Source organism: Hypomesus transpacificus, chromosome 8, assembly GCF_021917145.1.
Source record: "Hypomesus transpacificus isolate Combined female chromosome 8, fHypTra1, whole genome shotgun sequence".
Lineage (NCBI taxonomy): Eukaryota > Metazoa > Chordata > Actinopteri > Osmeriformes > Osmeridae > Hypomesus > Hypomesus transpacificus.
In genome coordinates, this window is record NC_061067.1 from 5,174,149 (window position 1) to 5,198,486 (window position 24,338).

Below are 24,338 nucleotides of genomic sequence, written 5' to 3' on the forward strand. Positions count from 1 at the left end.
TTGTTTGAAAACTGTGGCAGTTTGTAAAGACCATTCATCAGACAACATTTTCAATTTAACATTCAATTAAGCCTTCGTCCTACCATTTGAAATGACCACATTTAGAGTCAGTGACGTCAATGAACGGGTGAGGGAAGGCAGGCTCTAACGTACCGACCCACGTGTGGTCTTGACGGTCGGAAAGGGCGAGCAAGATGAGATGTCTCGCAGATGAGCAATGCATCAGAGTCTGTAGTCACGAAATATGACAAAACACGCACATGTTGTTTTGAACCGATACAGTTTAGTAGCCTTTTGGAGTTTTCTCAATGCGCAGTACGCTGTCATTTTCTCTTCTCATGACGAGCATTAAAAATGCGATCATCGAACATTTCTGGTGACCTTCGCCTCCTTTATATCTGCTCTTCGCGGCGTTTTGCGCTGAACATCTGCTTCAAACGTGTTGTTCTTGTAATTGTCAGTTGAATTTTCATTTATTTCGTGAGGACTGGGGATTTGTTCTTCCATCTTAGGTAAACTAACCTTCCAAACATCAAGACAGCGGCAGATGCCCCTCGTTCTGGCACCCCGGCTGTATAATGATGGAATTTCCATCTCTCAGTCCTTACTGGCCTCTCATCCGCTTTCTGGTGCCTTTGGCTATTACCAATGTAGCCATCGACCTCGGAGAACAGGTACGTTTTTCTGCAGCCAAATAATCTAATGTTTTGGTGAGGGACACGGCAAGTAAGCGTGCTAGCTAGCTCTGCATATGAAGCTAAAAATACACTTTGCCTTTAAAAAAACTGCACAGGCAAGCTCACTAAGGAAAAAGGCCTATGATTTTAGTGCGGTAGTCACACACATTTAGCAAGCTGTGATTTTCTCTGCGCAGTAGTGTTGCTGTTGATAAATTCACCCCAGGTGCCAAGGAAGAAATCCTTCTGTATTTTTCCTATGGACAGTGACAGAGAAGCCTATGTTATTACAGCACTGTCTACTTTGTTATGTTAGCAAATAGTACATTTGATGTTCAAGTTAGCCGTTTTCTATGTGGTTGGTGGCGCAATGGCTGTTCGATATCAAGATAATTATTGATTAACCGAGTACTGGGAGCCAACTGATCTGGTGAAGTAATGTCTGATGGCAATTAGAAACCCGCTTAGCCTACACAACCATCCACCTTCAGCATCCTGCCACTACAGTAAAGGGCTCATTTGTGACTGGGGGAGGGGAATATGTATTGAACATGGGGTTAACGGACGTTTTGTAGTGGTAGATTGGTTTTGGGCGGTGTACTTTTGGGGGGCAGTCATAGAATTAACATTGTTGGGGGCGAACGTGTACGCACAGGCCTGTATTGGCAGGTTTCAGTTGACAGACACTCCACCCCAGCCAGCTTCTATTCTTATCTGGGGAACAGTAAGAGTCAAAGTAAAAGGCACTGTGTGAGGCTCGGGAGAGGTTAGGATTATTCTTACGTAATGGCGGGTTGAGCTGGTATAAATAGCACAAGCTCCCTTCTATGGAAAATGACAGCTGTAGATGCTAAGAAGTCAAAACTAAACGAGAATAATTTCTTTCTCGGCCATGATTAATTTAGCAGGTTCTCATCACCTCACGCACGCAGTCATTAGTTTATACGTCCTCTTGCTCCAAGAATCGTATTCACACTCCAGTCATTATATCGACAATGTCTGCCCCTGAATTGCATATGTATAATATAACACTGGTTGTAAACTACAGGATATTTTTGTATAATGGCAAAATCCTACAAATTCGTTATTTACAATAGTGGAGTGTACGTCACATCCCTCTACCTGTCATTCACAGGCCCTAAACAGGGGCATAGCCACAGTCAAAGAGGATGCAGTTGAGATGCTTGCCAGCTACGGACTGGCGTACTCCTTAATGAAGTTCTTCACGGGGCCCATGAGCGACTTCAAGAACGTAGGCCTGGTGTTTGTCAACAGCAAGAGGGACCGGCGCAAGGCTGTGCTCTGTATGGTGACTGCAGGCGTCATTGCCTTCATCCTCCACGTCCTTATAGGTGAATGAGAGGGTGGAATGTGTGTACTGTAGTTTCAACTGATTGATGTCTTATCTGAACTCTGTGACGTGTGGGCTCAGAAGGCAGTAGATCCAGTTTTGTGTCGTTTTATATTGAGTTTGTTATTCATAGGCCTACAAGCATATGTCTAGATATATCATCTGTTAGCCTGTTTCTTAGTGTGTAAATAAGTCGTGTCATTGAGGATCAGAGATAATGAATCCGCACAATTTCTACCATGATCCTTTGATGATGAGCCTGTATTTAGTTAGATTTTGACTTATACTCTTGTTCACACATGCAAACATTACTGTGTCCGCTCCCTCCCTTTTTCCCTATCTTCAGCCCACACAGACCTGGGGTACTACATTATCAACAAGCTCCACCATGTGGATGACTCAGTGGGCAACAAGACAAGGAAGGCCTTCCTTTATCTGGCTGCCTTCCCCTTGTTAGACGCCATGGTGAGTGAACGACTTCACCCTGCCCCTTCACGACTCAGCGCTGTGTCTGTCAGAGATCTAATCATGTCAGAGGAACAGAGAGAGGCTTACAAACAGCTGACCTAGAATTATTTTGAATAATCCTCTGCTGGTCGCTATATACAGGGGAAGTGGATACGTCACAAATTGCACAATGCAAAAAGACCTGCTCAGAGACAACGTATTGTTCTGTAGCCAGTGAGATCATGTTGTTGTTACTTTAATGTAATTTTAGTGTCAAAGTTGGCAACATGGAATCAAGATTGGCATACATTGTGGATTAACCCTAAATATGTATGATCCATATGCAAATCCTGTTCATAATCTATTATCTTAAATAACACAATCCTTACTGTACAGAAGTCTGAAACACTTCAGTTACAAAACGATAAACAGATAAGCCTTATTTCCATGTTTTGTTTGCAGCAATGAAACAGTGGGTACACTGCGTACTGTAATCTGTATTTGTCTGTATTTTTTTGTGTGTGTGTTTTTATGTCCCTTCAGGCATGGATACATGCGGGGATCCTTCTTAAGCACAAGTACAGCGTCATAGTTGGCTCAGCATCCATCTCTGATGTGGTAGCCCAGGTATGAGAGCTCACTGCTTCATTTGTTGGAAGCACGTGCAGTGGAGATATATAGGTGTATACAGAGGATGCACACTCATTTGACTGAGAACACATTGAAAACACACTTCTGAACTTGCACTGTGCTTAATGCCAAATTAACTGTTCTAGTCAACATATGCTTTGGCAGCATATGTTGCAGTTGACTTGCAGATTGTAAAACCATAACAACAAAACCACAAGGCCATGCTCGCTGAAGAGATTGCCACAGTCCCTTATATGGAAGGACTCAAGGTCATGAGTCAAGAGTGACTAACTGTATCTGCCTGTTTGTCTCTCTGTCCTCTGGCAGATTGTCTTTGTGGCCATCCTGCTCCACAGCAACCTGGAGTGTGTGGAGCCTCTCCTAATCCCAATCCTGTCCCTGTATATGGGGGCTCTGGTTCGCTTCACCATCGTGGGTCTGGGCTACTATTGTAATGTCCACGATAACATTCCAGACTCCAGTGGACTGGATGTGGGGGTACGCTCCTCTCCTGCTGAGCCTAGGCTCTGATAATGCAATCAAAACATTCTTCTTTGTTGAATAACGCTGTCTGTAGACATGAAAACACTGTGCTACAATTCACAACTTGTTCTAACACACTGTCAAAATATTGTTTTACGGACACGTTTACAATCACTATAAACCAATCATCAGAAATGTAGAGCTGCTACTGTGTGATACTGTGTCATATATGTATCATACATCATCAGAGTTGTTGATGATGATATGTTGTTATACATAAAACTCTACTGGGGCACCGGCCCCTAATTCAAATCCCTTTTTTCTTTCAAGCTTGCTGTGCACAATGCACTACTAGGCTATAGAAACTCCCTTTGCTTAACCCACTATACAACAGTTCAGGGACACAAGTTTGATATCAGCTTTGGCAAGGACATTTTCTGTCACATTCATTTGAGCGCAGATACTATTTTTTTGAGCTTCATGTAATATTGTTTTTATGTTTCTGTCAAAATAAGATGAACGGTAGGCCTATCATTTAGAAATGGCTTTAGTTTTGTCACGTTTTCTTAGCCTACCTCAATTCTGACTTGTGTGCCGAGTCCGACACCTGGGGGGTATTCCAGAAAGCAGGTTATGGGACATACCCAGGTAAGTTAACTCACCAGCTGACACCCAGCGTTGTAGCAACATTGCTGGTGGGTTAACTTACCCGGTTATGTTGCATAACCTGCTTTCTGGAATACCCCCTTGGACTTCTGTGTCCATGCTGCAGTGGCTATTTGGCAAGCTCAGAAGAGCGCGCTGACATGGAATTCTGCATGCATATACTGTAGGTTTGTGTTTTCGGTTAAACACTTTTCAGTTGAACACTTTTACAAGCGTTGATTGGGATACTGTGCTCATTTTTTCCGGGATTATCAATCTAAATTAATGCACTGACTAATGAAGTAAATTGTTAAAACTCAAACTTGAGATTTGACTGGGATTTAGACTGGGGCACGTGCCCCAGTGAAAAGGGTTTAACCACGCCCCTGTACATCATTATCTCTTGTCCATCTATCTAACTATTATTTTACTGCTCTGACCCCTACAGGGCGATGCCACCATTAGGAAGATGCTGAGTTTCTGGTGGCCCCTGGCCCTCATTCTGGCCACCCAGCGCATCAGCAGACCTATCGTCAACCTCTTTGTGTCCCGAGACCTGAAGGGCAGAGATGGGGCGGCCACAGAGGTGAGGCTGCAGACCGAACCCTTTATCTTACCCCCGGCCTTCTTTCGCAATACTCTGCCCCCTCCCTCCCCAGCCCAATACCTTACCCGCTACCATCGACCCAGTTTCCTGTGCCCTGCCCCCCTCTCCCTCTTAGTGTACCGGGGCAGCGGGCACACACTGTGGCTCTTTCAGCGGCAGGGTTCAGGGCAGAGTTCAGATGTTTGTTTCGGTTGTTTGATGAGCACGGTGGTAGTGAGAAGGGTTGAGTGGATGTTTGTTAATCATTAGTTAACAGCCATATTCTCCTGTATGGGCACTTTTTTTCTGCCAGTTCTCATACGAACCATGATGTTTCAACAAGACGTATGTGAGGGGTTCAGATACATTATTGGGGGTATAAGAGGATAAAAAAATCAAAGACAGACTTTTCCAACTATCTAAACAACAGGCTAGCTGTCCTTTCATGGGTGCTGCAAATGGAATGCCAAAATTCAGACAATCTGCCATGCATTCAGAGACTGATCTAGAGGCAGTACAAAGCTGTTTACTAGAAGCCGCTGGAAGTCATCTGCAGGCCTAGTCGCCAGCGGTTTCCGTGAGTCACCATATCCATGTGAGCCTCAACAAGAACTCGATCACACCGAGAGACTGAAAAACATTCCTGTACATGTCTCTGCTCTTCCTGTAACAGGACTGTCAACACTTGTCTGTCCCAACACATTACTCCCGCAACACGGAGCTCTGAACGTGAAAACAAACACACAATAGGTGTGCGAGCACGGCTAATTCTTTTTTACGGTTGGTCCTTTGTATGTGTTGCTGTGGCCTGTCTAGATGTCCGACCGCTGTGTGAGCACCTGTGACTGTGTGTCTTGTCCCATCCAGGCTGTGGCAGTCCTCACGGCCACATATCCTGTCGGTCATATGCCTTACGGTTGGCTGACGGAGCTGCGGGCGGTCTACCCTGCCTTTGACAAGGTAAACCCAACACCAGGAGTTGACTGTCACCAGATCCCCCCCCCTCCCTTCAGTTGAAGCTGCACAGTGCAGTAATGACATCTTTGGGTGGTGGGTGTATTTGATGGCATCACTCACCACTAATGCTGCTCTCTATACCCCACAGAACAATCCCAGCAACAAGCTCATGGCAAACACCCCGGTCAATAAGTCACATATCAAGAGGTTCACCTTCTGCTGCCTGGCCATTTCTCTTACCGTAAGGATTTTTTTTAGAATTTTATTTTTGATTTCCCATTATTTTGGGATTCTCGGAAGCCGTATTTTAAGTCTAATGCTGTTGGTTCAGTTGCACTTACGGTTCTGCGTTCATAATTCATGCTGTAGGTTTCTCAGGAGGCCCAACCCTTGTCTGGTTCTGTGTTTTTCTGTGTCCTTCCACTGACATGAGTCGATGAGTTCCTTTCACGAGGAACACTCACGCAAGAGAGCAAATTCTTGTGGAAACACGACTGCCATCCCCTAAATCTATTTGATAATTTGATGAGCAAGCTTACCTATTACGTTTTTTGTTGAAATTGAATCATGACAAGAACATAGTCACGGTGTGGTGCATGGACAGACTACTGTAGTTGTACAGTAGGATAGTTAGAGTGCTACAGTTGAGGCCCTGCAGTCTGCAGGAACACATGACAGAGTGGTGCCAGACTGGTCTGAAAGACACCAGTTCCAACAAAGTCAGCTCAGTGAGAGGTGTATAGAGAGAGACCAATATAAAACCAAGACATCGGCCAGTGTACAATCCATTTTTTTACTGAGGCAAGCAATAGTGGATGGTTTGCATAACGAACATTAAGAAATTCTTAATCCAGACACCACTCTCTTCCATTTTTAATTTGGAAGATACGTTTTAAATCCCTGTGTTAGAAAAGGCAAAGTTATCCTAACAAGCTTGGTTAAAAATGTTAACAGGAAGTCTTAAAGGTTGGGTCTTAAAGGGCGGAGTAGGAGAATGGCAAACCAGATGTGGAATCCCTCAGTTGTAAACAAGAAGGTGGGGCGTACGCCTGGCAAGGAATGGAGGGAACACTGGTTTACTGAGAGGCGGACAGTTCCTCAGCACTCATGCTAAGACTTGTCCGAATTACATTTAGAGAAAGAGAGGCTGAAGGCTACAGGCTGGTATTGTTCTATTGAAAAACGGGGCCAGCATAGCCACAGAACTGATATCAGATTTACAGTGTGATTGGGTTTCGAGATACGTTTTACCCGTCTCACAAACTTTCTTGAAGGAAAGGCACACAGATGGTAAGAGAGGGAAATCACCTCAGATGAGTCAGTGGAAACTTTGTCATTCACCCCCTCACTTTTAACCTCATTTAAACTTTGACACAGTCCTGGGTTCTTTTGGTTTGGCCTATAAACCTTGATTGCTATTTTTAAGTAGAAGGGTTATAATCCTACCTGTATATCCTGTATCATGGTCTCTGCCAGGGGTGTTGCTATACATAAAACTCTACAGGGGCACAGGCCCCTATTCATATCCCCTTTTTTTTTTTTTTTCAAGCGTGCTGCGCACAATGCACTACTCAGCTATAGAAACTCCCCTTGCTTAACCCACTATACAACAGTTCAGGCACAAAGGTTTGATATCAGCTTTGGCAGGGACATCAATAGTTAATGCGAGTGCACACATTTTTTTCGCATTCATTTGGGCGCAAATACTGACTTTTTGAGCTTCATGTAATATTGTTTTTATGTTTTAGTCAAAATAAGATGATCGGTAGGCCTATCATTTAAAAACGTTCTTTAGTTTTGTAATGTTATCCTAGCCTACCTTAATTCTGACTTGTGTGCCGAGTCCGACACCTGGACTTCTGTGTGCGTGCTGCAGTGGCTATTTGGCAAGCTCAGAAGAGCGCGCTGACATGGAATTCTGCATGCATCGTTTTGTTTCCGGTTAAACTGCTTTGATTTTACAAGCATTGATTGGGATACTGCGTTTATTTTTTCCGGAATTATCAATCTAAATGAATGCAATCACTCATAAGTAAATTGTTAAAACTCAAACTTTAGATTTTACTGGGGCACAGCATATTTATACTGGGGCACGTGCCCAAATAAAAAGGGTCTAATGACGCCCCTGGTCTCTGCCTCTGAAATGAGCGCAACTGACCCATGCAGACCTCAAACAGGCTGCACCCAACCTGAAATCCGTCAATTTAATGACCTCTAATAAATTCTAATGAGGCAAGTTGTTTTCGCTGTTGTGTTGCTGGGCGGACCAACCTTTCTCTGAGGTGTGGCCCAACACGGCTCACTGAATTCACCGTGTTTACATTTCTGTTTGGCTAGCTTTGCTTTGTGGTGTTCTGGACTCCTCACTTATCAGAGAAGATCCTGGTGGATATCATTGGGGTGGATTTTGCCTTCGCTGAGTTGTGTGTTGTTCCTCTCCGTATCTTCTCCTTCTTCCCTGTGCCAGGTGAGTAGAAGAGGTCTGCCATAGAGTGTGTTGCAATCGTCTAAGTCCTGTTGTAGAATAGCAAGTATGCTGTCCCATATTGGCATTATCCCTCTGTGAAGAACACACTTTACCACTCTTAATTGTGTTTGTGTGTGTGTGTGTGTGTGTGTAGTGACCGTTAGAGCCCATCTGACTGGTTGGCTCATGACCCTGAAGAAGACCTTTGTGCTGGCCCCCAGCTCTGTGCTCCGCATCATTGTTCTCGTCACCAGCCTGGTGGTGCTGCCTTATATGGGGTAAGTCACCAGGCACAGACATGGAAACAGGAACCGTTGTCAGTCTGTCGACTCATTGGAAACACCTTTGGCTGGGTTTTTTCCATCACAGAAATAAACCAGCTAGACTTCCCCTGCACCATCATACATACCACTCATTTGATTTAATTACACAGTTATTCACTACCAGTCTATTAGCCAGGCAGCCCGTACTTGATTCTTTATACACCCTCTAGAATCATCGGGGTTGTCACGCAGCTGGTTTGTGTTGCAGGGTTCACGGGGCCACTCTTGGCGTTGGATCCTTGCTGGCTGGTTTCATTGGAGAGTCCACCATGGTCGCCATAGCAGCCTGCTATGTTTACAGGAAACAGGTGAGAACGTACGCAGTAAATGCAGTGCTTGTTAAATTCATATATGGATCATAAACTCAAGGTCTGTCACTTTTGTTTAATGCAGTAATATACATATTCAAACACGGGTTGTCATTGGTCCTTATTCCTTAGAGAAACAACGAGATGGCCAATGAGCTGGTAGAGGAAGCTGATGACTCCGCCCCCATGAGCGAGGTCCGTTCCAGGACTCAGATGGAGGCCATAGAGGAGCTAGAGGAAGAGGAGCAGGAGTAGGAAGAGGAGCAGGAAGAGACATCATTGCAAAAAGGGAATTGCTGACCTGAGCTCCGCACAAACTCGGATAAAGAGAAGGATGGCAGGTTACCTCCATGGTAGACCTATGAGAAGACTATTTAAAAGACCACAGAGCTCAATGAAAGGGTCCCTGCCCGAGCCACTTAGGTTTGAGAGACTCCTGAAGAAGGTTGGTACGCTGGCCTGTCAACCATCAGGACACAAGCAGGAAGCCATGAACTCACGCGTCCGTCAGATGTCAATTCCCTGATGTCTTCCAATCCTTTCTTGACTGATTTCCGTAGTTTAGACGTTTCCCACTTTGATTTCCTCTGTCAGATGCAACGTGCATCTGACGTCTGACCCAGGAGAATGTCCTCCTTTGGAGTTTATTTGTAATGCTGATGTTTTCTTTCAGATTTTATTTTATATTATTTATCAGGTTAAAAACCAATTGCTCTTTTTCTTTCAATGTTACTTTCTTGAACATTTAAAGGGACCTGCTGGGTGGTGCAATTGTATTTGACATAAAAGGGGAGTACAGAAATTATAGGTGTATTTTATATACTGTAAGTGATGCAGTATATATATATTTAACTACACAGAGGGATCAGGAATCCCTTATCATTTTGAGCGTTACTGAATCATTATGCTTGTCTTCTACCCATGCAGTCTGGAAGTCTACTCTTTTTGCCTAGTACTGCTATTTTACTAGTAGTGTGATCAGACTGATGTTCTGTATATATTGTATAGGTGTTATTTTATTTGGCAAATAAATTGCTTTATTAGTAGTAGTAACATAATTACTATAATAACACAAACACATTTTCCAGTCTTTCTAGAAATGTTTTTTTATTCAACTCATTCAATTCATCGCCATTGTTTCCTTCAAAATCTGACACTATTAGAAAATCCATGGCATCTTGGATAATAATATTCACTTTATTCCTTTCCTTGCTCAAGAAGGAAATGGTCTCCCACCAATCCCAAATGTCCATTCTGTATTGTGCATTGGTTACTAAGGCAACATGGAGTGAGACCAAGCTAGTCTGTGACTCTGCCCAGTAGCTGGTGGCTGACAACAAATCAGAAGACTGGTAACCAGTTTCTAGACATTTGCAGCAACATTGGCACAAAGTTGTTGTTTTTTTCTCCAAGAGCACCTTGGTTAAAGGCAACATGTTACACACATCTACTTACGGGCAGCAAGGTAATGGGCCATTCAAAAACCAAGCAGGCTCATACGTCACCACTCTGATCACATGGTTACAGGTTAGCTAAGACAGGGAATATTTGGATACGGGTTAAAAGACATGATTCACACTTAAAAATAAATCAAATAATAATACATTTCTACATACAGACATAGATTGGTACACAAAATGTGCCACAATAACTCCAGTGTTTCCTTTTTACGTACACAATCAGAGCAGGAGGAATCTGTTATGGTATGAATTATCATGTTCTGCCCTCCACTCAATAATATTACATCACTAAAGAGAATATTTGTGAGAAACATCTTCTGAAACACCTGATATTACTGTACACAGCATGTGCTTTTGTCCAGACTTGTAAACACTAAATCACCCATTAAAAATTAACCATGATGCGATTGGCTGAAGACCCCAAGGAAGAAGACATACAAACACAATACTTCTCAGAGCCTAGTGTCAGTGCTCATCCAACACAATGGAGAACTGATCACAATGCAGTCAATGTCTTTCTGGCAATAAAGGGATCATTTTAATGGGGGAAACAAGTCACTCAAATCAACCTGAGGAGTGCAGTTCTGTTGTGCAAAGCCACGAGCCCAGCTTCCATAGAGCTTTAATCAGTTTTCAGCAAGGCCTTATGGGACCTGTAGTCCTACTCTTTCTCCCACAGGGACGTTGTAGTGACGGTCATCCTCTGTGACCAGGCACACTCCTGGCCAGTCGTCCTTATGGTCATCGGGGTAATAGGTGACAAACTCTTCTGTGTCAGCCATGTACAGTCTGTAGGCTTGGATGGTACACTGTAGAGCGTAGCCTAGCAGAAACATCTCCACCTGTAAGACGCAACGAGAGGGGAAGTTAAGGGTTAGAATGGACTACATCCGGCTCAACACTCCCAGCATCAGTTAACTGACAGATGTTCCAGAATCCTTCTTTCCCTGAGGATCAACAATGGACGGATGGCAAAGTCCAAGAACTGAATATACTGCACAAGAGTGTACATGCAGGGCTTCAGGGGACACTACACACCCAGACACTAACAACACCTAGCCACACCCTGGTGTGATTGCTAGCAGCTAAACTGGGACAAAAAACATGCCAACATTTAATAGCAGCCTTCAAATACCTTTTCAAATGAGAAAAGCAGTGGTTGGGCTAGCAGGTGGTACGCACAGCTTGTAAACAAATAAACCCATGTTTGATTTTCCCACGGGTTAGCCGTGTGTGTATTTCCTACAGGGAGGAGGTGTTTACCTGCTCCAGGCCCCCGCTGAAGCCCACCTGGCTGAGGTGGTTGGAGAGGAAGCTCCGAGGGCAGTCTGACGAGTCGCGTGCGAACAGCAGCCAACAGAAGATGGGAACGTCTTGTCCCTGCTGCATGCTGGCATGGAGCTCCAGGGCCCTGCCCAGCATCAGGATCTTCAGGGCCTCCATCAGGCCCAGCTCCTCCTCCCCTCCCTGGAACACGCGTTCACACAGACGCTGGCGCTCCTCCGGGCTGGAGCAGCTCACTGCTGACTGCCACTGGAGGGGTGGAGAACAGCAGAAGCTTAACTTCAGTTAAGAACTACTTCAGTTCATCCCAGAGGAAAACATGTCTGTGTGTGTCTCTCTCACACTCGCACACACACACCACTAGAATAACGGTACAGTATTTTTAACTACAGTATTCCCTGTGTACATAGTTTCACAATTCAATCTGCAACTCGTGACTTGGGAACCGGTCTTGTGGAACAAGCCGGTTAATGTGTGTTCACAGCCAAGGCTCGGCTATAGCAGTCATCTACTCAAACACTTTGAAGTCAGGAGCTCAGTAAGTATGAGGATTCCTGAAGAGCTGTTAGCAGCCTGTAAATGTCTGGCATTCACATTACCCAAGGATTCATGTTGCGATCCCTTGCAATCTTTGAGGAGAGAAGAGCACATAAGTTCACAACCTGCTATCAGGCACCAGGGCACTGTAATTATCCCAGCCGAACATGGCTGAGGGGCATCTAATGTTAATTAGCAGTGGCTCTTGAAAACGGATTATGTTTTCCCACAAATATAATACATATCATTCATGTATTACACACTACTTTTTTGTAATGTGTCTCATTCAATCTCTACTATAAATTAGATTCAGCAAAGCCTGATTTGTGGGGAACCAACACATACACTATTGTTTGGTGATCATAACTATTCTGCAGGGTTACGGTATGGGCGTTTGTGGTACCCTGGTCTGAAGGAGTTCCATGTAGCGTTTTAGCTGCTGCACCGCATCCTCTGGCCCCTCCCCTTGCTTGCATTCTACAGGAAACAGCCAATGGTCAATCAGATGGCCCCGAGACTGCAGCTCCTGAGGCAACTGGGTGAAAAAAAAGTTATATGGAGCATTTCTGAGTATTTGACAAGAACAAATAATTGTTTCCATTCTGGTTTTCTGTTTCTGGTTCCAAACAGAACATCACATCACAGAAACCGGATTAACACACATCCCTTAGGACATACCCATCAATAAACATCCCCTTGGGGAGCAACTTGTGAGCAACGTGTGACGTGAGCAGGTTTATGCTGTACCATGGAGATGTCTTCCAGCCAGGAAGGTAGTCTGGTGCTGAGGGAGAGCACTTGGAAGAGCGTGGCTCTCAGGGCACAGAAGTTATCTCCTCTCACCCTCCTCAGGCTCCCAAACCTCTGAGACAGCTCAGCATAACCCTGGAGCACAACGGGAGAGATACTCCACGTCAACTATGGCTGATGATTGATTCGTTTTCTAAATTTGGCTAAAATATACAAATATACGTTTTAATAACGTTTCAGTCAAAATAGTACATGCCAAGGCAATTCAACCTACCTTTCGAATGAGAATACTCTTGGCTGTGTTTCCCTTCCACTCTCTCTTGCTATAGGACAGGATGTCCACAGGGGGAGCCAGGCTGCACCTGTCCTCCACTTTAGGCACTGTGGTGTCAGGAAGAGAACAGTGGGTCAGAGGTCAACATTGAGTACATGGACACTATAAAACTCCTCCCCAAAAACGTTGCTGTAAATTTTGGGCAAAAGGATGATAATTTGACAGATACTGACATGTTATTTCAAACAGGGGCTCCTGAGTTGCTAGTTTGACCTGGATCCCTGGAGAGAGCTCTTCCTCCCCTCGATAAAGGTCTTCCTCACTAGGAAGACAAAAGAGGAGGATTTAAGAAACTGCTACACTCAACAATTGTACTACAGTGACTTGAAAGTAAATGTTATGCACTTTTTTAACTCCCTGCTCACACTGTACAGAGACAAACCTGCTTGCGATGTCCTGTTCAGCACAGGCATTTAGCTGCTTCCCAGAAAGCACCTCCACCTTAGCAGATGTGCTGGGAGCCTGCTTCTCCACCACCTCCAGGCCCTGATTCTCCTCCACGTCCACCTCCAGGCCCTGCTTCCCCTTCACCTCCAGGCCCTGCTTCTCCTTCACCTCCAGGCCCCGATTCCCCTTCACCTCCAGGCCCTGCTTCCCCTTCACCTCCAGGCCCTGCTTCCCCTTCACCTCCAGGCCCTGATTCCCCTTCACCTCCAGGCCCTGATTCCCCTTCACCTCCAGGCCCTGATTCCCCTTCACCTCCAGGCCCTGCTTCTCCTCTTCCACCTCCAGGCCCTTATTCTCCTCCACCTCCAGGCCCTGCTTCTTCTTCAACTCCACCTCCAGGCCCTGCGTCTCCTCCACCTCCAAGCCCTGCTTCTTCTTCACCTCCACTTCCAGGCCCTGCTTGTTCTTCAACTCCACCTCCAGGCCCTGCTTCTTCATCAACTCCACCTCCAGGCCCTGATTCTCCTCCACCTCCAGGCCCTGCTTCTTCTTCAACTCCACCTCCAGGCCCTGCGTCTCCTCCACCTCCAGGCCCTGCTTCTTCTTCACCTCCACCTCCAGGCCCTGCTTCTTCTTCAACTCCACCTCCAGGCCCTGCTTCTCCTCCACCTCCAGGCCCTGCTTCTTCTTCACCTCCACCTCCTGCTTCTTTTTCACCTCCACCTCCAGACCCTGCTTCTCCTTCACCTCCAGGCCCTGCTTCTTCACCTCCACCTCCAGACCCTGCTTCTCGTCCACCTCCAGGCCCTGCTTCTTCTTCACCTCCACCTCCAGGTCCTGCTTCTCTTTCACCTCCACGTCCAGGCCCTGCTTTTCCACAACCTCCAGGCCCTGCTTCTCCTCCACCTCCAGGCCCTGCTTTACCTCCACCACTAAGCCATGCTTCTTCTCCACCTCCAGGCCCTGCTTCTCCTCCACCTCCAGGCCCTGCTTTACCTCCACCACTAAGCCCTGCTTCTTCTCCACCTCCAGGCCCTGCTTAACCTCCACCTCCAGGCCCTGCTCCACCTTCTGCTTATCCTCTCCGTCCACGCCCTGCTTCATCTCTCCATTCAGGCCAAGCTCATCACTCTCTCCTTCCTTCACTATGGCCTTTGTCTGACAAACCTCCTTCCTCTCCAACTCTACTTCTGCCTCCTCTTCCCCTATGAGGTCATCCAGAGATGGCACCTCGGTCAAGCCAATCTGCTCACAGAGGGTCACTTTCTTTTCCTCATAGGACTTCAGACTGGAGAGAGAAGAGAAATGGGATTTTGCTTATATTTGACTAATGTGGCTTCCCATGAGACAGACCACATAATATTCATAAGGATATTGTTCGCCTTAGCCTGTTTGTTAGATGATTCACTATATGAATGCACTTTAGCCACATTATGACAAACTACTACGCTATCTTACACGCATGCTCAAACAAAAGATCATGTTACAATGTTATGGTACAATGGTATTTTCCTGCCCCCTTGTGGTAACAAACAACCACTAAGACATTCTACAGCCATGGCAAAACCCCTGGTCATGAATAAAAAAGATTATACATTTGAACCCACTGACCTAATGCCTGAGGGCCTCTTGGCGACTGTCTCCTCAGGCAGAGCAGAGACGTTGTCAGTCAGGCTGCTCTGCTTGGCTTCTGTCGCCACAGGTGCAGGAGGGGCCATGTGACTGGCATGGCTCAAGTCACTCGGGGTGTCACCTGTGTTTGTCGCCGTGGTGAGCACCTTCTCTGAGTTAACCACCTTCATCACAGAGCTACTGTAGACAGTGGGTAAAAAGACAGTGCAAGGCTCAAATACAGTTAACACTGGCACATGCCTCAGATTGTGAAACTTGAGGAATTTAATGGTCAAAGGCGAGTTAGGGTTTGGATTCCTCTGACTTACTCTGTGACAACTCCAGATGAGGGTGAAAGTGGAAGAGAGATGTTTCCAGTGGAGGTTGACTCTACCCAGGTCTCATCACCTTTGCTGGGCACAGAGCTCTCCTCATAGGCCTTAAGAGTAACCTCAGAGTCGTTTACAGGAACGTCCTCCATGCCATGGAAACCTTCCTCCGAGGGTGCATCCACAGCACGGACGAATCCTGCTCCCGAATCAGCACCAGCATCGGCATCCTGGACGATGAGGTTCTCAGTTAGGATCTGTGCCTTGGGAGAGCCAGGGGCAGCTTCTGAGATGTTGTTCTTCACGACAGCAGAAGGTTCCTCCAGGGCACAAGGAACATAACTCTGGACCTCGATAGAGACTTTTCGCTCAGTAGCTATAACACATTCCTTAAGGGCAGGGTCGGATGGGCTTTTCTCATGGCTGGTCACAGTGGCTGCGTCACCTTTGTCTCGATCCTGCACTGTGGGGATGGAGATGGTTTGGAGTGCATTGTCAATGCATGGATGCGGAGAGGGAGACTTAGTCTGGCTACATTTAGAATGTAAAGGTCCATTTTCGGTAGCCTTGGTAACATCCTCCATAGTGGGTTTTCGGGGCGAGGCACCCTGTAGCTTTTGAACATTCACTGCCACCTCCACCTTTCCTTCCTTCTTGTTGTTTGCATTGTCCTCACTAAGAAACACATAAAACAAGGATAAGCCCATGAAGGCCAACTTTCATTTGTATTTGTATCTACAGTATCTTTTTTTTCCTGACAGTTAATCGGTTTAAATCAATCAACCAATATAAGATCATTGAGATAGAAAGATAAGTAGTCAAAGTAGTAGACATAATCATGCTCAATATTTTCAAGGGTTATTACAGTAACCCATATCTCACCTCAACTGCTTAACAGCACTGTTGTACTGGACACATGCCACCCCCTCCGACTCTGCTGGTGTCACTGTGGTCTTAGTAGCATGGTTTAACAAACCATTAGTTTCTTCCTCAGAATTGCAGGGTTTGGACTGTCGGCAGCAAGAGTTACCCATTGAAAGGCTGTGGTGCCTTCTGCCCCGTGAGGATGGCAGAAGAGCTTATTGGAAGTCTGAAGATTTCAGGAGTCCGAGGCGAATGGCCAGGCAAGCATTTCTGGGATCCTGACCAAGTCGCAGGTCCAAAGAAAGGACATCACACCTAAACAAGTACATACAGCTTATAAGTCAGTCATAACGAAGAAAAATAGGACACCCTTTGCAGCACTTGAGAGCACAACATGGTTTGACTACTACAGTGAATTTTTTAAAAGGGGGTAAACTCTGAACACAACTGTTGATCCGAATTGTTGTACATGGGTGTATAGCTAATAAGGTTTGTCAATTAAATGGGTCTAGGCTACAAAACAGGCCCTACACACTTATAAATAACACTGTGACACCGAATGCGCGTGCGCTAATTGAGAATGGCGTCCGAATTGTCCACACACGCACTATTACACTACTAAAATGAAAGTCCAAGCTTCACCAACTCAAACTACCTAGCTATTTTAAAGACTGTTGTGTTACAGTAGCTTATGTTGTCTACAATAAACGGATACATAATATGGATTTCCCGTTTAATCGGCTAATGTAACCCTGTCCAATGCACGGAAGTGCAATCAACAAATAATAGAGCAGTTACGTAGCTATGTTCGAGGAAAGACTTTGATTTAGCCTAGTTTTTTGTTTTTAATTTGCGTTAGCCTAGTAATATTTCACATAGCTTGTGGAAAATTTTAACAGGCTAGCTATAAGCAAGCAAGCTACTGTAAAAGAAAAGCTGACATTACTGTACCTAAATGAAGACGCGTTGTCTTAGCTTGAGGACAACCGCACCGGCTCCAGGAAGTTTCACAGACGGATTTTACTTCAGAGAATTTGACATTGCGGCCCTCCTTTTATTCTGTATACTCTGACCCCCACTAGCTGTCAGGCATATTTGTTTGCTCTGGTCATGTGGACGCAGCTAGCTACATTCGAAACAGCCAGCATCACAAAGCTATCTACCGTAGTAGCTAGCTGACTGTAACTATGATACTTATGACAAAACGGTTCTAAAATAAAAATCTCCGTCAACATTAGCTACACTTGAGCAAAATGGAGGCAAAAAGGGAAATTAATCTTATTCAACAGCCGTGCATGCACCGCACTAGCAAGTCTTATAGTTTACAATAAATGTAAATATAATATTTTGAGTGACATTACTTCCGGGGCAGCATTGAGTCATTCATAATTTTCATGTGAGGTTATCCAGTGTATACATTATGAAAAATGACACATGTCGGTCGTCCATTATGATGTGTCAAAACGTAGAATATGTACCCGTCTTCCCAAAATCTAAATGCATTTACAATTTTTTATTTTTCAATCAAGTGCATATTACAGTCACTAAAACAGAATACTATGGCTGCTGTACAAAAACACTCCAAAAGTTTATCATATCACTGTTTCCCCTGTAAAAAAAAATCCATAGTAAACAAGCTGCAAGTTAAAATATAGGCTTGTACACAAATCTAATCTCAGACATTAATCAAATTATTTAAAGAATAAATATCCACAAGTTTATATTTTACAAGAAAAGGTTCAATCTGCACTATTGAGCTGTTTCAGGTGTTGAGCCAGTTCCTTTGGCAGCCTGAGTTCCGACACCACTTCCATGCAGCTTTGAACCAGCCGTTCAAAATTCTCCTCTGAACTGAGGAAGTCTGTGGTGCCTGAACAACTGGGTTTCTGAGACGGCTTCAGGTCAATGTCTATATCTCCCCCTCTCTTGCAGCAGTCGGCAGCTTGACACCCCTCTCCCCTGCATCCTGCATCTCCCTGGTCCACCCCTAGGTCCTCCATACAGTCAGAGACGTCACTGACACTGGGTGGAGGCTTCTCCAGGGCCTTAACCATTGCCTGGATGACAGAGTCTTCATGCTGCACAACCCGCTGGAGAAGGTCTGTAACGCAGGCAGGAGAGGGGCTGTCTGGCCTCTGCAGCTGGCACCAGCACTGTATAGCACTGTGTAGAGACAAGCACAAAGAGGCAACAAACTGAGAGACAATAGGGAAAGAGAACCGAGTGACACAGGCATGTGTAATGAAGAGTGGAGAAGGGGCTACACTGATGTGGCCCTGCACAAAGAAACGAGTCATATGATGGATCATTGTGGCCAATATATGGAATGCGGATGGCAAAGTTATTTGAGGAGATAAATCAGAAGATATAGGATTGGCGTCAACTTAAATCCCAACAGTTTAAATCTCCAAAAAGAGTTCAACTGCATGTCTGGTTAAATGTACTTAAATACCTTACGATTCCTTTCAGACGCCCAATGGCCACAGTTTTGGCCGCTCCTTCTTTGTATCCCAGGTTAAAACCGAGCTGAATGGACGCCTCTTTACCTGCGTCAATGCCATCTCTGTATCCGTCCTGAACAGAAAAGCATGGAACAGTATTGTTTAACAGTTTCTAGAGAATTGTGTTGGTTTCATTGTATCTAAAATCTAGTAGCATAGTACATCTGTTCCAGATTTTGTTAAATAATAATAATACATCACACTGCACTGTCATGTATTTCCTGTGAAAAAATAGTCGAATACAAATCTAAAGCCGTTTTCATTTTCCATGAGTTTTCCATCATCACCTTTTCACGTTTCATCATCACGTTTTACCTTAACACGCTTTTCCATGTTGTACTTCCATTCTTTGTTTTGTAAAGTAATGTCGTCCGCATCCTCGTCGAAGACATCTTCAACACTGCGTCCAACTGCCTTAACCCAAGACATCGTAAATAATAACTTATTTTCCTTTGTGTGTCCTAGGACAATAACCTATATTTGTGGCACGCTTCTGGCATTTAGTTTCATGTTTTGATGTCAGTTCACGTGTCCAAATTTATTGTCTACGTCATCATGATGCGCAGGATATTATTTTCTTCTGGTATTGTTAACATTGACCACTGCCAAGAAGTGTTACACACTGCCACCTCCTGCAATGGAGTAGCACTGCAGTCTCATTAAAGTATTCACGATAAGATGTCTTGTATTACATATTTTTTGTCGACAGAGGACGCTAAACCCATACAGTAAAAATTCAAATATTCAACCTTGTCCTTAATGTTTCACTCAGAGCGTCAGTTTAAATGAAGTGGAACATTACTCTTATACTAAGACACAAGTCAAAAGTAAGTTGTCGATGTGAATTATTAACGTTAAAGGAAGTTAGTAAGGCCCTCTTAGAGTTAATTAGCAACACAGCTCTGAGCAAGTGGAATGTCAATTAAGAATATTTGGAGCCTGCCAGTAACATGTTCCAGTAATCATCTTCCAACCAAGATTTCCTTGTCTTTTGAGAAAACATCAAATCAAATTCGAGCTGGAGGAAAGCGCGGAATTTCAGACAAGAATTGGGGGCACTGTTTTTCCTATTTGAATACATTTTATAACATTCCCTGGTGCAGCTTTAAAATGATATGAAGTCATTTTTTGTAAACCATATACACCTTGATGATGAATACCTAAAGTATTATTCACAAAGCATATTGTGATGTTACACATTTACACATCTAAAAACCTGAGATACCAGAAATTCCAATGTTTTTAAAAAGCATCCTACTTTATCAAGACTGCATCTGGAACAGTGTCCGTCTCTCTGGATCCTGTCTGAATCTGGACCATCCTTATTCATGATTTCAACCTGAAACTGAGAGAGGGATAACAAAGTTACTGGCACAATAGGGGAGATAGAGCAACCACTACTTACCTTTTCGATCTACTTTGTGGAATGCATCTATTTACGGTATGTTGGTGCCCCTACTTATCCATCCAGAAATGCAAAATGTCCTTAGGGGGTCTATAGGCAGGCAGAGTGAACACATTTCAAAAAGCTTTTAATTTTTTTTATGGCAGAAATTTATTTTTACTTAATTTTTATTTTAAGTTGGATATTAATGTGAATAAAATGGAATGCTCCAGATGTATGATTTTGTTTTTGTTTCGTTTATTTCTGTAAAAAAATTATTAAAACGTAATTTTTCAAATTGTATTTATCTCTCTATGTATGTCCCATCAAGTAGTCTACGTGTATCACAAGTTTGCTGCAATGCAAGAGAAAGGCTATGGGTTTAGAAGACTTGTTTCTTCTAACACAATTTGTCCACACAAGTCTTTTGCCAGCTTGACTGCATTTGTTTTCAAATCAATGTCTAGAGCCTTTTTGCCAAGTTTTCAACACGTAAATATGTTATTTGTGATGACAAACACATTACTCATTCATCAATATTGTATTTTACCCTCTTTCCTTTCTCCACAGAGAAAAGAAGAGAGAGAAATTTTTTTAAGATTCTTTATTTTTTATGCTGGGTTTTATGGAAAACACAGGAGAGTCGGAATGGTGGTGGACAAATGCATCTGAGCTGGGTGGAATGCATTTGCAGGAGCTGGACAACAATGGCCTTGAGAATACACTTAGGCCACAGTGGACTTGACTGGGTTGTGTGGAAATGGAGTCAGACTGCAGGCCTCATTCACGGAAGCAACCACACCTTCCGTCCCCACGCTCAGAGAGCAGAACAACCAGTCAGGGCAATCACCTGACACATTTCCATCCAATTTCCACTGCAGAATGTGTTCATTTTCGGCCTAATGGCATGTCATTTTGCTGGAGTCTTTGGTCAAGAATTAATCCTGGAATCAAAACAGATTTTCCGGGGAGCAATCTTCCATCAAGTATTGATTTTTTTACACTCACAGAGCCTGTACTCCCTAATTTAACCTGACAGCCAGGAGCACAATGGACTGCGAGCACCTTGGCATCTCACAGGGAACTCTCCTCCTTCTCTTTCTTTATCTCTCAACCCCCCCCTCTCCCTTCCCCTTCCCTTTCCCTTTCCCCCCTTCTCTCTCTCTCTCTCTCTCTCTCTCTCTCTCTCTCTCTCTCTCTCTCTCTCTCTCTCTCTCTCTCTCTCTCTCTCTCTCTCTCTCTCTCTCTCTCTTTCCCCCGTCTTCTTTGAAGAAGTGAAAAAGAGGAGACGAAAAATGGACACCAGAACATATCAAACAAAGAACTTTGGTTACAAACAACACAGGACTAAAGCTTCCTTTTCTCTGTTTTGCCTCTAATTATGTTTTCAAGTACTGTGCAACTCAGCCAGGTGAGGCCGAGTGGGAAAAGGAGAGAGGGTTCTGGGGCCATCAGGTGTCATTACCGGCCTGTTGACATCTCCCTGTCTTTGAGTGATTCTCATCTGTGGCTTCCCCCCAGCCATTTTCCTGAGATGTGCGGAGAGGGTCTCATCATCGCCCCATAAAGAAGGTCCAAAGTGTCTGTATTGGACCATCACTAATAAGACAGGCAAGATGCATCCAACCACACCACTCTTTCTCCATCTCTCAATCACTATCTACCCTCTTACTGGCTTTTGATACCAGGTCTCTCTCTCTCCGTTGCGGTGAATATACTATGTAGAGATCAGGGAGGGGAGAGAGTGGTATGAGGGGGTAGATGTTGTCCATTCAAACAGCTCATCAGAAGACCAGGTATTTGCAGAAACATCTCAACACATCAGAAAAACAGTTATTTTCCTTTGACCCTTAGCCTCCGTTTTTCTCAGTCCTAGTGTTGCAGTTCTCAAACAGGTTTTAAACTCAGCTCCCCTCATTTAGAAGTAGCTACTATACTTTTATCTTATCTTATAAACAGTCTGCTTGAAATGAAAACATTTCTGAAATTACAGAAAAGATAAACCAATAATGTGTGTGTGTTGGTTAAATTGAAATTGTTGTTCCAATTAGTTTTATTAGAATCTTGTGAATTATGTTACCATCAACCACCTAATTGAATGTGCTGTTGTTGAACATTTGACATCAGTGCACGGTTTACAGGCCCTAAATTCAAAATAACATGATATCCTAATGTTTTGTGGTTTATGGTTATATTGTTTCTTTCTGCCACTGCAGTGCAGATCTTTAACAGATCAGTGAAGATGCATTTGGAAAGTAAGACAGCTCAGAGTAAAGGGGATATGAGTCCTGCGCAGGGCAGGTAGAAAGTGAAATGGGCTGTGGACAATCCGCTGTTCGAGTCAGAGGTACCATCTCCATAAAGACACCGGCTATTAACTTCTCTACCTTCAAAAACCTCACACAGTGGCATCACTCGCTAATAATGGGACGAGGGAGGGCGGTTGGGAGGGGGGGGGGGGGGGGGGGTTGGACAAAACAACACCAGAAACAACAAGGGATCATATGCATGGACAACCCCGATTGCATGTGAGGATTGGTAATTGCACCCCCAGAGGCGTTGGGGTGTGCAGAACAGCAAAGTGGGAGATGCCTCTGTGACTCTGGCTTCACAGAGGGGGTGCCGGCATCTCAACCTTGAGGAGGAAGTTGAAACGCAGAGGTGGATGAGGGGGAGTGGGGGGGGGGGGGACACAGACAGTTCATTTACCCAGAACATCAGCACCACTGCGCATTGTTTGAAAGATAAGGAAAGTGAATGCTTCATGGCTGATGGAAAACAAAGGCAGCAATTTAAAACCATCTGCATCCAGTGCTCCTGCACATGCTCCCTCTCTCTTCCTCTGCCTCTCTCTTTCTGTGTCGTGGCTGATATTGAAACATAATCCATTTAGACCTCTGACTTGTCATAATATTTTCTACAAACATTCTCTTCTCTTTCCAGACCATTTTAACTGGTTGCAAGTTGAACAGGAATTCATTATACTCCAACAAGTCAGTCAGTTGACTTTTGAGGGGGAGGGAGAGATCTTGTGTTGACGGTTTGTAATGGATCAGCCTGGACTATCTCATTTGTCCTTGTGGAAGAAACAGAACTATACGCTTCTATAGACAGATATGTGTTTTCTATGTTTCAGAACTGAATGAGATGACTGAGATAAATCTATGAATCTTGCTCTATAGTAAAGATCATTGTGCAAACACTTCACCTTGTGAAGACAAATGACTGTTAAGCTGATTGACAGATAGCACTGACACATTACAACTTCTTTGTATGAAATGTTCTAAATTTTCCATCATGCCTTACTTGAAAGACATTCTTCTGGGTTCAGTCTATTCCATATTTATTATACTGAATGACCTATAAAATGTTTCTTTCTGTGCAATGGTGTTGCCATCTATGCCCATTGATTTGTCTAAAGTATGTGGAAACTTTCTAATTCAAAAGTATTGCTATGGCCCTTGTTGATGGTGAAGAAAAAGTATACTTTTCCCCCCATAGACAACATGGGATTTCTGATATCGGAGAACAGATTGGGGTTTAGAAAGCTGCATATGCGCATTACATAGGAAAAAAATGATGAAAATTGAGAAAATACAAAACAAAAGAATATCAAATAGCTGTCCTACAGTATATCTCAACCATTATCACTGAAGAGCACATCTGGTGTTTTAAAATGAAGTGAAAAAAGAAAACTGAAAGAACGATGAAAACATCTTCAACATCAGTTTTCAGCCTAATGTTAATAATTTATAGTCAGTGCTTTTTTTATTATTATCATTTATTTATTTACTACTTTCTTTGCACCAGCTAGTCAGTTTTCAAAGGCATCATGGACAACAGAGCTGTTTCAAACTTTGGAGTTTAGTTTCAAAAGGCTTTCACCCAAGACAGTTTTCTTTTTCTTCCATTGTCTTACACTTGTCTCGTTATTGTTATCTGGTACAGCAAAGAAATGAATCATTGATGTGAAATAACCCTGACATGTATTTCTTTCTATTGACCTTATGGAAATCTAAATGA

The 24,338-nt window shown here is 44.0% G+C and overlaps 3 protein-coding genes across 3 annotated transcripts; 1 reads left to right on the top strand and 2 right to left on the bottom strand.

Moving 5' to 3' along the window:
* The first annotated feature begins 151 nt into the window (after nucleotides 1-151).
* On the top strand, nucleotides 152-9,610 carry LOC124470020 (progressive ankylosis protein homolog). The gene is made up of 12 exons (XM_047023678.1): nucleotides 152-674; nucleotides 1,813-2,029; nucleotides 2,375-2,493; nucleotides 3,019-3,102; nucleotides 3,433-3,603; nucleotides 4,682-4,819; nucleotides 5,687-5,779; nucleotides 5,925-6,017; nucleotides 8,114-8,243; nucleotides 8,398-8,521; nucleotides 8,775-8,874; nucleotides 9,007-9,610. The coding sequence occupies exons 1-12, from the start codon at nucleotides 579-581 to the stop codon at nucleotides 9,127-9,129; spliced, it is 1,488 nt and encodes a 495-aa protein (XP_046879634.1). The 5' UTR covers nucleotides 152-578; the 3' UTR covers nucleotides 9,130-9,610.
* Nucleotides 9,611-9,825: 215 nt separating this feature from the next.
* LOC124470021 (ubiquitin thioesterase otulin-like) lies at nucleotides 9,826-14,173 on the bottom strand. The gene is made up of 7 exons (XM_047023679.1): nucleotides 13,622-14,173; nucleotides 13,413-13,501; nucleotides 13,180-13,286; nucleotides 12,903-13,040; nucleotides 12,559-12,690; nucleotides 11,598-11,867; nucleotides 9,826-11,176 (listed from the first exon to the last, which is right to left on the bottom strand). Exons 1-7 carry the CDS (start codon nucleotides 14,122-14,124, stop codon nucleotides 10,979-10,981), a joined length of 1,437 nt encoding a protein of 478 aa, XP_046879635.1. The 5' UTR covers nucleotides 14,125-14,173; the 3' UTR covers nucleotides 9,826-10,978.
* Nucleotides 14,174-17,934: 3,761 nt separating this feature from the next.
* Nucleotides 17,935-19,486, bottom strand: otulina (OTU deubiquitinase with linear linkage specificity a). The gene is made up of 3 exons (XM_047023878.1): nucleotides 19,247-19,486; nucleotides 18,883-19,004; nucleotides 17,935-18,593 (listed from the first exon to the last, which is right to left on the bottom strand). The coding sequence occupies exons 1-3, from the start codon at nucleotides 19,358-19,360 to the stop codon at nucleotides 18,170-18,172; spliced, it is 660 nt and encodes a 219-aa protein (XP_046879834.1). The 5' UTR covers nucleotides 19,361-19,486; the 3' UTR covers nucleotides 17,935-18,169.
* Between the last annotated feature and the right edge of the window lie 4,852 nt (nucleotides 19,487-24,338).

Bases quoted from the DNA above. Each gene is read 5' to 3' on its own strand.
- LOC124470020 (XM_047023678.1), top strand. From the start codon at position 579: ATGATGGAATTTCCATCTCTCAGTCCTTACTGGCCTCTCATCCGCTTT. The intron at 675-1,812 runs GTACGTTTTTCT...TGTCATTCACAG, and splicing joins CCATCGACCTCGGAGAACAG to GCCCTAAACAGGGGCATAGC. The intron at 8,875-9,006 runs GTGAGAACGTAC...CTTATTCCTTAG, and splicing joins GCTATGTTTACAGGAAACAG to AGAAACAACGAGATGGCCAA.
- LOC124470021 (XM_047023679.1), bottom strand. From the start codon at position 14,124: ATGAAGAAGCAGGGCCTGGAGGTGGAGTTGAAGAACAAGCAGGGCCTG. The intron at 13,502-13,621 runs GTTTGTCTCTGT...TTGTCTTCCTAG, and splicing joins GAACAGGACATCGCAAGCAG to TGAGGAAGACCTTTATCGAG. The intron at 12,691-12,902 runs GTACAGCATAAA...TTTTTCACCCAG, and splicing joins GGCTGGAAGACATCTCCATG to TTGCCTCAGGAGCTGCAGTC.
- otulina (XM_047023878.1), bottom strand. From the start codon at position 19,360: ATGTCTTGGGTTAAGGCAGTTGGACGCAGTGTTGAAGATGTCTTCGAC. The intron at 19,005-19,246 runs GTAAAACGTGAT...TTTTCTGTTCAG, and splicing joins ACATGGAAAAGCGTGTTAAG to GACGGATACAGAGATGGCAT. The intron at 18,594-18,882 runs GTATTTAAGTAC...GTCTCTACACAG, and splicing joins CGTCTGAAAGGAATCGTAAG to TGCTATACAGTGCTGGTGCC.